Source organism: Letharia lupina, assembly GCF_014066315.1.
Source record: "Letharia lupina isolate WasteWater1 chromosome Unknown contig_6, whole genome shotgun sequence".
Lineage (NCBI taxonomy): Eukaryota > Fungi > Ascomycota > Lecanoromycetes > Lecanorales > Parmeliaceae > Letharia > Letharia lupina.
The window spans coordinates 588,330-600,573 of record NW_023502975.1 but is presented as its reverse complement, the minus strand read 5'-3'; the positions used below and the strand labels follow the sequence as shown (position 1 = coordinate 600,573).

General features: G+C 38.1%; 4 protein-coding genes across 4 annotated transcripts; all 4 read right to left on the bottom strand.

The window, feature by feature from the left end:
• Positions 1-168: 168 nt before the first annotated feature.
• Positions 169-554, bottom strand: HO133_009067 (uncharacterized protein; the record flags this gene model as incomplete). Its single annotated transcript, XM_037299928.1, has 2 exons — positions 169-469; positions 505-554. The coding sequence occupies 2 exons, from the start codon at positions 552-554 to the stop codon at positions 169-171; spliced, it is 351 nt and encodes a 116-aa protein (XP_037154754.1).
• A 1,006-nt stretch (positions 555-1,560) lies between these two features.
• HO133_009066 (uncharacterized protein) lies at positions 1,561-2,331 on the bottom strand (the record flags this gene model as incomplete). The annotated part of the gene is made up of 1 exon (XM_037299927.1): positions 1,561-2,331. One exon carries the CDS (start codon positions 2,329-2,331, stop codon positions 1,561-1,563), a length of 771 nt encoding a protein of 256 aa, XP_037154753.1.
• Positions 2,332-3,001: 670 nt separating this feature from the next.
• HO133_009065 (uncharacterized protein) lies at positions 3,002-4,883 on the bottom strand (the record flags this gene model as incomplete). Its single annotated transcript, XM_037299926.1, has 2 exons — positions 3,002-3,567; positions 3,626-4,883. The coding sequence occupies 2 exons, from the start codon at positions 4,881-4,883 to the stop codon at positions 3,002-3,004; spliced, it is 1,824 nt and encodes a 607-aa protein (XP_037154752.1).
• Positions 4,884-5,455: 572 nt separating this feature from the next.
• On the bottom strand, positions 5,456-7,438 carry HO133_009064 (uncharacterized protein; the record flags this gene model as incomplete). Its single annotated transcript, XM_037299925.1, has 9 exons — positions 5,456-6,155; positions 6,206-6,429; positions 6,480-6,515; positions 6,567-6,816; positions 6,866-6,891; positions 6,951-7,001; positions 7,059-7,190; positions 7,244-7,274; positions 7,326-7,438. The coding sequence occupies 9 exons, from the start codon at positions 7,436-7,438 to the stop codon at positions 5,456-5,458; spliced, it is 1,563 nt and encodes a 520-aa protein (XP_037154751.1).
• Positions 7,439-12,244: the final 4,806 nt, after the last annotated feature.

The following is a 12,244-nucleotide window of genomic DNA, read 5'->3' as shown; positions in this document are numbered from 1 at the left end:
GTCGACACGATGGCTACGATTGCATAGAAAACCGTTTAAGCTCGTGATTCTGTCCAATTGCCATGTTTTGTGACCGCATGCTATGCCGATTTTCTAACTATCCTCGTCGTTTCTCCGGCTATAGCCCTAGAACGCTACCATTATTCAGGCCGTTCGATCCACCAAGATCTATTGGTTACTGTTATTGTTATTATGCGCCTTCTTTTCTACTTCGGCATTATTCTCCTTCCCTACTTCGGCGTTATTCTCCTTCCCACACGCACCGTCCTTCACCGACCCCTCCGCGTATCTGTAACCAGCTACTACATCACAGGTATGAGCTGTGCACCCGTTTGCTGCATAGAAAGCTGGGTCAAAGTCCTGGACAGTGCCGGTGGCGAACATTGGAGAATAGCCATCGAAGTTGTCACAACGCATTCTCGCAATCACATCAACATGGCCATATGCAGCAGTGCTATAGATGGTATTGCTACCACTATACAAGTCAGCTATTCATCCTTCAACCCACCGTTGAGTTCTTCGGCTTCCGAATGGTCAGGGACAGCACGGTCCATTGGTGGATAAGTGGACTAAAATCCATCGTCAGACCCCGTGAATCTGGTCCGCCTTCTCTTCAACAAATCGGCAGGGGCCCAAGCAGCGAGAGCAAACCCAAAATCCTTGCTAAACAAACCGAAAGCTGAGACGTCAGTCCCCTCAACCGGCGAGCTCGAAGTTCAGAATCCTACCGAAGATTGTAGACAAGAAGAGCCACACGACTAGACTCCCTCACCAGGGCACTCGTGTCTTCATCTCTGCCAACACAAGCGAACAACATGTCGGGCGTGGAGCGGACTTTCTTGCTACAAGGGACAGCATTAGCCGCAGGTTTCATGCCAGTCTTGAGGAATCAGGGGTGTTAAGCTCACCAGAGATCCCTAACCGCATCATCGTACCCATAACGGGAAGACAACACGACGGGCTCGGAGCCATCTCTATTGCTTCAGGGACTTCATCAGCCCCCATTCTAGAACGCGGTGCAAGTAGGGTGAGGTTTGACTCACTCGATTTGCACAACGAAGATCGCACTGCATTTCGAATGATTATAGGATACAGTTGGCGTCAACATGGTCTCTGTCTGATTGGGTGACGGTCCCGGGATGGGCTGGTGTCGATGATCCGGTGCAGTTTTTCGCCTACCGGATCGATATTCTGATCGACGATGTCGGTAAGAGAGGAAGGTGTCTGAGGAGCAAGAGCAAGTGAAAAGAGTAGAGGAATGGGTTTGGAGCCGCGATTGCCGAGCTGCAGTGAATGTTGCTACGGAATCGTGCAGATGAATATAACACAAGGCGAATGGTGTGCTACAATGCATATCGCCCCTCAGTTATGCACAGTGAATGTTTATAGATTAGTGGTGAAGATGGAGCCAAAGTCCCTTCCATTTTGTATCTTGCAGACTTTTATCTTGCATGCATCGCCGTAGTTCTATTGATCTTTTTAATGACCAAGTCCAAATGCATGCAAGTTCGCAAATCCAAGCCCCTTTGAGCTTTCCAACCTTTCCCCCTTTTTCACACCTCAGATCTCCAACACTCTCATCATCAGTGCTGCTTCCGTCACCACATGCTCCTTTGACATCTCCTTCAGATAACTCCGCTCAAGAGATGTACTCGGAATCGGCCAGACGTCTCCTCTTATCCGGTCCAGAGGTCCAGCCACCGAGTCCTCCAAGACGAGCTTCCGCTTCTCCTCCATCTCAACAAGCCACTCGATGAGATCCAGCCGCCCCTCCATGATCTCGAGGACCACCCCGCCGCAGCCCTCGGCGTCGGCAGTCGCGAACCGCCACACCCCCGACGCGAAAGCCTTGCGGACGAAGTCGGGCCAGTAATCGACCAGGGGCACAACGGCACAAGGAATGTAGTCTACCATGGCGTACCCACGAGGTCCAAACGGCATTTCTTTCACCTTTGTCGTCAAGAAGTGCTTCTGGATGGTGGCGGGCTGTTCGCGGAAAGATCTGGCGATCGGGTCCGGGTCGTCTTGGGCTCGCTTTTGGAGCTGCCAGACCGCCTGTAGAGCTTCCTGGCGTTCCTGCCCGGCCGCATAGGTGAGGAGGACCGGCGTCGTTTTGGCGAGCTCGAGCATCCCTGGTCCTATGTCCTCGTCGCAGTACGGTGTCAGAATTTGGACGTCGAGGCCCAGTACCATAGAAATGGCGGTGTCCGACAGACTCATCCGCGTTGCAGCTGATTGTTTGATGCACTGTATCCCCTTGCTGATCTCTTGGTCAATGATTTTCCTCAGCGCCCTGATGTTGAGGGTTTCGTGATTTTGAGATGAAGGCATGTCTGATGTATGTCGTGGAGTTTGACGATAAGGTTGCCACAAACGAGTCATAAGCTTGAAATGGTGATAGAAAAGATGAAAGCAATGATGTTGAGGTGGTTCAGTGTTGGGCCGTGGTACCTTGATGGAACGATGAAGGCAATGACGTTACTGTGAAAACCTCCTTGACTTGAGACGTTGGATGGAACGTTGAAGATGAATTTGAAGATGTTGTACTTCCCAAGTCCGAAGCCTAAGATAGTAAACACAGTATGTCTTTGTCGCTGATGATTAGGTCTTGAATGTAGTATGCTATAAGAAGGATCATCGCTCTGGTCGGACGAGAAGACTTTATAAAAAGCGAAGACAGTCGATAGTGATGCGACCCGGGAAGTGATGAGTAAGACGTTCACCCGCCAACTCAGGGCGCAAAGTAGCAGGAGTGATACCCTTGAAAATCTGAAGAAAGCATTCACACCGAGCGACTGTAAGACGCAGATAAGATACAGTGAACCGGATGAAGCGTGATTGGCTGCAAATGAAATTAGTACCTCATACGGACGACCCTAGCCCTTAGTTTTAGACTCAGAAGAAAATGATATGTACGGAAGAATTAGATGTAAAAAAGAACTAGACATACATGCTGACGTGATGTAAGAGGTTCATGAGATTCATGCCAATGTTCACTTCCTCATAAATCAAACGCACCCTCAGACGCAACATCGGAAGCCCACTCCACATCCGATGAGCTCGAACTTCCCGTCCACATACTGTCCACAAAGTCTTGCTCGACATCACTCCACCCTTCGTTTCCAAGACTGTCATCCATCTCTTCCCACTCCAATTGTATATCTACATCTGCCAGCGGTGCAGCTTCCACCGCATCTTCAACATTTGCTTTATCCTCTCTCGATTCGGAGCTCGTGTCCGTCTGCTCTCCTGGCGGAATGGGCCACGGGGACACAGGCTGTCTGAATTCCTTGAATGACGGATATTTTAAAGTGAGAAGGGAGAGATCTGCAGCATTAACTATACACTTTTCCCTGTTCCGCGAGATGGAGGCAGTTGAAGGTTCGAAGAGAAGTGGCGGTTCATTCTGACCAGAAGCCCTCTTGGGGCTTTCTAAGAGGTCACCGGAAGTTTTGTCGATTGCCTCAATTGCAGCGCGGAGGTCATTTGTTCGAGACGAATAAAGTGGTACTTCTCTCTGGGAAATTCTACTGTGGCGTGCCGACTCATCAGCGCTTGTTGGATGGTCTAGGCTTGCAATTAGCGGCTGTACGGAGGCAAAGCCAAGGCTGGGAGAGCAGAATACCATTTGATTGTCTAGGTATCGGGTAACTCTTATCATACTTATACCAAAAGCTTTCTCCGTATTTGATAGCGGTTTCGTAAGCTTTTTCTGAGCCCTTTTGCGACTGCTGCGACTGATCCCGAAGACCCTCATTTTGTAGGATTTCTGTCTTAGCCGCCTCAACCATCGCAGCTTCAACCTTCTGCTCCAGGGGGTTTTTGACACTAGCAAGAATTTGCTTGACAGATCCGGTCCTTGTAGCCTCAGACCTTGGAACCGACACGGCAGCCTTGCGCTCCTCCTCCTCCTTCTTTCGGTCTTTCTCTTCTTTATACTTGCGGTATGCTTCTTGCGAAGCCATTTTAGACCTGAGATGCACTGAAAGTGCCAGTTCAGACATTACATTCTGCTCTACGTCGTCCTGGTGCACGGTGTGAACTGGTGGCTGGATGCCAGACATCCTTGAGGGTCCTGGGTGTAGATTTCCAGGCTCTGCAGCAGGAAGCTGCACCTTCTGTTCCTCGCGCTTCTGTTGAGCGAGGTTTCGCTGTCCGGCGTCGTGCCTAGCTTGAGCATCTAATAAGATATGACTGATACGCTCATGTACCCATGAACCGGAAGGTGGAGTCTCGCTCTGCTGCTCTTGAGCTTTCGATTGCTCCTGCATCTGCTGAGCATGTTTCCCCTTGGGAGCGCAAGTTCGTGGAGAAAGGTGGCTCTTGGGGTCTATCATACGAAGCGGGAGTGCTGCTTGTGATATTGAACACTCGCCATCGGATTGTTGGCCACCAAGACCCATCCTTGCCAATCTCCTTTTCTGGTCAGCAATCTCAAATTCGAGATACCCACGCTGATCGTGCCGCGTTCTTGGACTCTGTTGCTGCTCGTGTTCTTCGTTTGCGAAGTTCAGGGGACATGGTCTAGAGTTTGGTTGCGAATGTTGGCGAACTACTCCGGACAGCTGTCGATGGGTGTTGTCCTTCCCGTTATTTGCCTTTGCGGGAGGGAATTTGCACTGATGCAACGCTGCGAAAGCGCGTTGTTCCACCATGTGCATCTCTTCAATCTTGACCCATTGGTCGTTTGCTTCTTTTTGAAAACAAGCTTTGCGTTTGCGATGTTCTTCGAGTTCGGATGCCGACAAATGTCGTACGCTCAACTCGAGCGCTCTTAATCGCTCGTCCGTACAATCGTCTCCCCGGTCCAAACGTGAGTAATCCAGGTATACTTGGCCAGCAGATGGTTGGTAGGGCGACTGGTGGGAGCAGTGACGATCCATGACTACAGTAGGAGGAATTGGTCGATTTTTGAGAAGGCTGACCGTGCCTGACTTGTGAACTATATTACTAATCACAAGGCTTGCGGCTTCATTGTTTAGGACCGTCGAACGTGAAGGGAAGAGGGAAGGAAAGAGGGAGCTCCAGCTTTTGAGCGAAGGCAGGAGAAGGTAAGTTTTTGGGGGGAGCGCCATGTGGAAAAGCCCATTTCGCTGGAAGAGTCAGTTGCGCAAAGCCCGCATATTGGCTCACCTTAACCTTCATCTCCAATCTGTCCGATCCACACGCCACTCAACCTTATATCACACAAGCGGTCTCATGTGGCGGCCACGAGGCCATCGATAGACATGAGAGTATGTCAAGTGGATTAGGCGTCAGGCGGGCGCTGAGAGCGGCGCAAGCCGAAGGCCCAGAGCACGCCTGGACTTGTTAATAGTATTATTGTGGCAGAAATGTGTACTTTGAAAGAGAAGATAGTAATACCGGAGAGTTACGTATGTGTAAATGGGGAAATTTGTAAATTGCATACATGTAAATAGGTTGTGTGGACTCAATTATTGGGGCGCCCCTTTTTCTAAAAGCCGTTCGTCTGGAAGCTTGTGACGTCCCATCCGTTCTCGATATCGTACTCACGAGGTGGCGTCGTTCCATGTAGCACGTTATAATGCACCTCACCAGTGCAATTCCCCTTCAAGCAATCAGCAATTTCCGTGCCTACAGCCTGGCCCTCAAACCATGCCCCATGCAGAAAGCCGTAGTATTCCGTACTCGTTGCTTCGCCAGCGAAATAAAGTCGGCCGATATTCGCTCTGAGATTCTCGTGCATTTCCAGACTCGTTCCAGGAGGCCAATTGGAGTAGCTGCCATAGGCCCATGGCTCCAAGCTCCAACGTGGGTACATGAATGCTATTGGTTCAGGGACATTTTCAGCGCCGAACATGTCCCGCAGCACATCCAGGACTTGGGCCTTTGTAGTCGCATCATCCTGATTCTCTACCACATAGCTTTGATCCTGCACGACGGTCACGAAAATGATACCAGAGCCTGGAAGGAAGCCTGGGCTATCTAGGGATTGCCAGACAGGGTAATAGCCACGCTCATTAGGGTCGGCGTAGAGAAAAAATTGGTAGGATGTGTTCCAAAACACCTCATCGGGAGGAAATTGCAGGAAGATCTTGGTATAGGTAGCCATTGAAAAGGTCTCGATACCCATTTGTTTCCAAGAGGGAAAGGCCGGAGAAAAGGTTACAGCATCATTCTGCAGGACGCCAAGACTGTTTTTGTTAGTGAGTATCCAACGATCAGGGATGGTATGGCAGCCTACGAGAATGTGCAAATCGCATAGTCAGCCTCGACACAACTCCCATCCTTATTGTATACCGTCACACCCTTGTCGCTGTAGGATACGTTCGTGACAATCGTGTTGAGCAATAGTCTTGGGTCGTTCGCAGTCAAAAAAGTCGATGCTTCGCCTCGTATGAAGGCATTGAAGCCACGCGAATCGAAGACGTAGTTGTTCGCATCCGAATATTGATAGAAAGTTGTGTTCTTAAATTCATCAGCTGACGTAGAAGATGGTGGTGATGGTATAAGCTTACATAGTTGACAATAGCAAACTCTTGAGAGCTCAATTCCTGTCTTTGATCAGCTCTGTTTTCTAACCAGACTCTCAGAATCTGCCCTACTGGACTCTGGCCATACTCCCAATCGAACTCCCACCATTCGACTGCTTGGGCTTCCATGTCATTGCCCGGTTTCCAGCCCGCAAGGCTTAATCCAGATCGAAAGCTCCGATCTTGTAGGTTGTCGCTCAGAATGTATCCCGCATCTTGCTCCACCGTCGAATATGGATCCCCCTCATAAGCATCAATCAGATCTGTGAAATCCACAGCACCATTCTGGTTGAAGGTCTCGATCGACGAATAGTTGGAATAGCTTGGAACATCAGCTCTAGTCCGAAGAGATGTTGCATTGCAAGACTAACGTGTTCGTCAAGTTTGAAAGCTCGGCCTATCATTGTTGTTCAGCTCGCATAGTCTCAGGCAAACATGACTTAGAAAATAGCATACCAATATCCATATCGGATTGACTGGGCCTCCAGGCGTGAATATGCCTTGGACCTATGGTAAGGAGGTTTAGTAAGCCGGTCCGCCAATTCTCTTTAACATTCAGCATACCCAATTGGCGCCCAGTTCCACGGTATATGATTGATTCTTTGCGCCAAAGGCAGTATGGGCAACTCTCCCTCCGATAACGCTGTTGTATTCCACGATCAAGAAGTCCGTTACAGAGGCATTGGAGAGAGCTTGCTGTTGAGCGTCAGTGCAGGTATCTGGATTGGTAGAGCTCGAGAGATAAATACAGCAGCGGTTATCCCTGCTGTGCCTGCACCGCTGTTGGTAAAGAATCAGCATCAATCGCAGTTGAATGCGCACGGGACTCACAGAATGGCAACCTTGGTCTTCTGGCACGTGCCATTACGCTTCTGCAACGGCGAGGCATTGGCCAATCCCAGAGCCAGGCAAGCACAGAAAACGTTCAGAACATTGACCTGCATGGCGGAGTCGTCAGTTGACCTTGAGGTACTGCAGGCAGCTGGAAGCTTTGAAGCACCAAAGTGTTACGTACCGCTAGCCATTCCCCTCATCCTCGACGTCCCTGACGCAGGGTACTGTAATAATCATAATGCTAACTGCAATCAAGCCTATCAAGCGAAGCTTCAATGCAGTTCGACGGCAATCATGCAGAGCGGTCCCGGGTCTACCGATATGGCGGCATGAACGTTTGTCGTAAAAGGAAGGTGGCTGGAATAGAAAGGCGATTCTGCAGGTCTTGGCATTGAGCCGATAAGATAAGGGTTTTGTCTATAATTGAATAAAGTAAAGTAATAAGCAATAATCGTATGGGAACACGCTACACTTAGTATGGGCCACCCCAACGCTAAAGCCACCCTAATACCAATTTTTTCAATAATTGAAATTATTCATCCCTTACCTATCTACTATAACCATAATTATATCTGACTTATATACCGTTATTTAGGAACGTATCTAGAAGGCTTTAGCTACTATTACCCCCGGAATAAAGTCTAAAATCACTCGATTAGCTGCTAAATTTAACGTGCTCTACGATTAGCTTCTAAATTGCTATAATAAGATTCCCCTTAAAGATAGCTACTCTTACGCGCTTATAGATTATAAAGAATAAACTCTTTATTAATATATATAATAGCTCGATAGATTAAGAATATCTTATCGTTATCCGATGCTTAAAAGAGCTATAAACTCTATACTTCGCGAGTATCTTAGTTCTATTAAGTACGTAGGTAATTATTAATCTACGCGATTTTTAAAGCGTAATCTTTAATATAAAATACGTAAATAAAAGTCTTTTATAGCTTAATAAAAGAATATATATAAATTAGAAGCTATTTAAAACTAGTTTTAACGTTTTTAGAGTATTTATTAAGAGTTTAAAGTATAAATAGAAGATATCTATAACTTTAATAAGATTAAGTTTTAAATTAAAATAGATAAAAGTTAATGAGTTATTATAGAAGAAAAAGAATTTTTACTTTATTAAATAAATACGAATAATAGAGAATATATTATATTAATCGAGTGTGTTAATAACTTAGATTATACGCTTCCCTCGATACTAATTTTAATTAGAAAATAATATCTTAATAATTAATTCTAAGAGAGCCTTAATCTCGATACTCTATAGAATATTAATAATATCGAATATATAAACGATAATCTATATAAGGCCTAGATTAAATATTTTAATTATTTTATAAAGAGAAGGCGTATAGAGATATATAGATTATTACTATTTAATAATTATAATAGTTATCTTATTAGAGAAGTACTTAAATATATATTATAAGCGTATCCTTAATATACCCCTCAGCCCTATGACTAGCGAGTCTTGGCGGAGATATTCTTTATTATATTATATCTTCTTTCTATCTATATAGTTCGATACCTTAATTATCTTATTTAATATATCTATATTAATATTATATTTATATCGATTTTAATACTATAATTAAGATTAATTTACTTATTTTATTTATATTAATAAATAAATTTAAAGAAATATATTAATAGAGACTTTAATAAGAAATTAAGTTAAGTTATTATATTTTTAGATAAGCTTATTAAATAAATAAATTGATTTTAAAGAGCTTAAATGAAATAGCGAAACGATCTCGATAAATAGTAATTAAGAGATAAAGAAGATATTAGATTATTTATATAACTAGCGAATCGAAAGAAATAGTTAATATTATCTTATATTTTTATATTTAAAATATATATTAATAGTATTACTTACAACTTTATATATTATAACGCTTAAGATTTTAATAAGATCTTAATTAGATAAGAAACGATTAAGTTATAGTTAATTTAGAATATTATTTTTCGAAATTTTCTCATATATAACTTCTCTATAAGATAAAGAATCCTCTAAGCGAAGTAAGTATATTCGAAAAACTATTATTTAAAATACTTATAGTCTTTTTAATATCTTAAATAATTAAGAAATAAGTATATTAAACTCTTATAAAGAAATAATCTTATTTTAGACTTTATAGTAAAAAAATTTATTCTTAATATCGAATAATTTCGATGTATTTTTGAGAAATTTTACTACTCTCTAGTATATCTAATATTTCTAATATCTATTCTTTTAGAGTATTTAAACTTCTCTTTACTTTATTTTAAATCTTCTTTTCTTCTTTTCTATAATAAAGTTTAATATTAAAAAAATAAATTAAATTAAGATTTTACTTAAATAAATTAAATTTTAATAAATATTAATTTTATTAGATAATATAGTCGATAAATTTAACTTAATAGAAATATTTTAGAATATCGCTAATACTCTATAATTATAATATTAAGTTAAGTATTAATCTAACGAATTTATAATTATACTAAATAAGATTCGTTAGAAATAAGATAATTTCTAAGAAATTATTACTCGATATTATATCGTTATAATGAAAAAGAACTTAATTATAAATAATTTATTTTAGATTTATAGAATAATTAAGGAGATAAATTAATTAGCTTAAGATTTTTAGAAGAATATAACTTTTCTATAGCGAAAAGTTAATAACTTTAATTTATAGTCTATAAAAAACTTATAGTTATTCTTAATTAAGAAGAAATATATATCTAGATAATTAAAAGAAAAATTAGTTAAGATCTTAGATTTATCTCTATTTATTAATAATATTAATCTTATTTAAAATAATTAATTTTTTAGAATAAAATAGAAATTTAAGACTAATAGCGATTATTATTTTATTAAGAACTTTAAGATAATTTATATAGTCTTATAACTTAGTAATAAAGCTATATAATATATAATATATAGAAAACTTCGAAACTCTATTAACTTATATTAATCTTCTATTAAAATTATAAATAAATTAGTTAATATTTATAAGAATTTAAATCGATATAATAATATATTACGTAATATATATACTCTATAATAAGAGATTTAAATTTTTATTAATTTCTATTTAGATCTTATTTAATTAGATATTATTTTTAATATTAATAAAACTCTTATATTAAAGAATTATCTTTTTAAAAAACTAAGAAAGAAATTAAAGAAGTTATAATAGATTATAAAAGATTTTATTATCTTAAAGATTATAAAAGAATATTTTCGAAAATTAAATAACTTATAATATGCTAAATATAAGAATTTTAAGTCTATAAAAATTATTATTAAATTAATTATAATACGAATATCGATAATAATATCCGCGATTAATATATATCTTATATTTATTACTAGATCTAATTTAAATATAATTATTACATTTTTAAATATTATAATTAATTTAAAGTTAAGAAAACTAATATACTATAACTATAATAAGAAAGATTATTATCGAAAGAATTATATAATAATTACTTAAATTAAGATTAATAAAAAGATCTTTAAGAAAATATAACTCTACGCGATAGAAATAAATAAAGAATTTAAAATTAATAATATCGATATTATAGATAGTAATAATTCTTCTTTAAATTCGAGAAATAAATAATCTCTTTTAAAGTTACGATAAGAGATATTTATAAAATATATCTAATAAATACTTCTAATAACGCTCTAGCATATTATTCTTTTTATATATAAATTACGCTTTCCTTATAAGAGAGAATCTATTTACTTAAAAACTCTCTTATAGATAATAAATATATTAATACTTATATAGTTATAAATAAGTTCTTAATTTTAGCGATATATAAAGTTTTATATCTAGAATTACTTCTATTATTATAATTTAAATTACTAAGAGATTATAATAGCTAGATTATAAAATAATTAATTATATACTACTTACTTCTAATAATAATAGTAAAAGACTATTAAGAAGAAATATATCTAATACTAATTACATTATTAAAATATAATATAATAATTAAAAAATTTTAGATAAATAAATATAAGATAATTTTTAATATATTATAAAATAAGATACTCTTTCTATTTAATCGATATAATTATAATAATAATCAGATATTAATAATAAATAAACTCTTCTTTCTACTAACTCCGAAGCTTTAATTACTTATATTACTTATTTTCTTATCTATTATACTAAAACGATAAAACTCTCTCTTACTTATTTATAATAATAAGATTAATTTAGATATCTTTCTATTAAATAAGAATAAGAATAATAAGAAGTTTAAGTTTATTAATATTACTAAGATTAGTATAGCGATCTATTATTAACTAGTCTATAAAAAAGATAATAAACTATTTATATTAATAATAAATAAGATCTATAATAACTTATTAATATTATATATATCTCTTACTATACGAATAGCTCGCGAATCTCATATATTAATTAATAAACTCTATTCTTATAATTTAGAAAAGAAATATAAAAGATATTATAGTTCTAACTACTCTATTTAGATTAATAATATTAATAAGATTAGTTCTAAAAAGATAAAACGTAAGTTATCTTTAAAGTATTACGACTATCTAGATATTTTCGATAGAATTAAAGCGAATATATTTCCCCTATATTATTTTTATAATTATAAACTAAAATTTAATAATAGCTTTAATAAAATAAAACTTCTAAAAAGTAGAATCTATTTAATATTAGAATATAAATTAAAATAGATAAAGAAGTATCTAAACGAATATCTAAAGAAGGAATTTATAATATTAAACTATATATTATTCGCCTTACTTATTCTATTCGCGGAAAAGTCGAATAAAGAATTATATTTTTATATAGATTATCGAAAGCTAAACGCTATTATTAAAAGAAATTAATATCTAATCTTATTAATAGATAAGATTTTAATAAAAA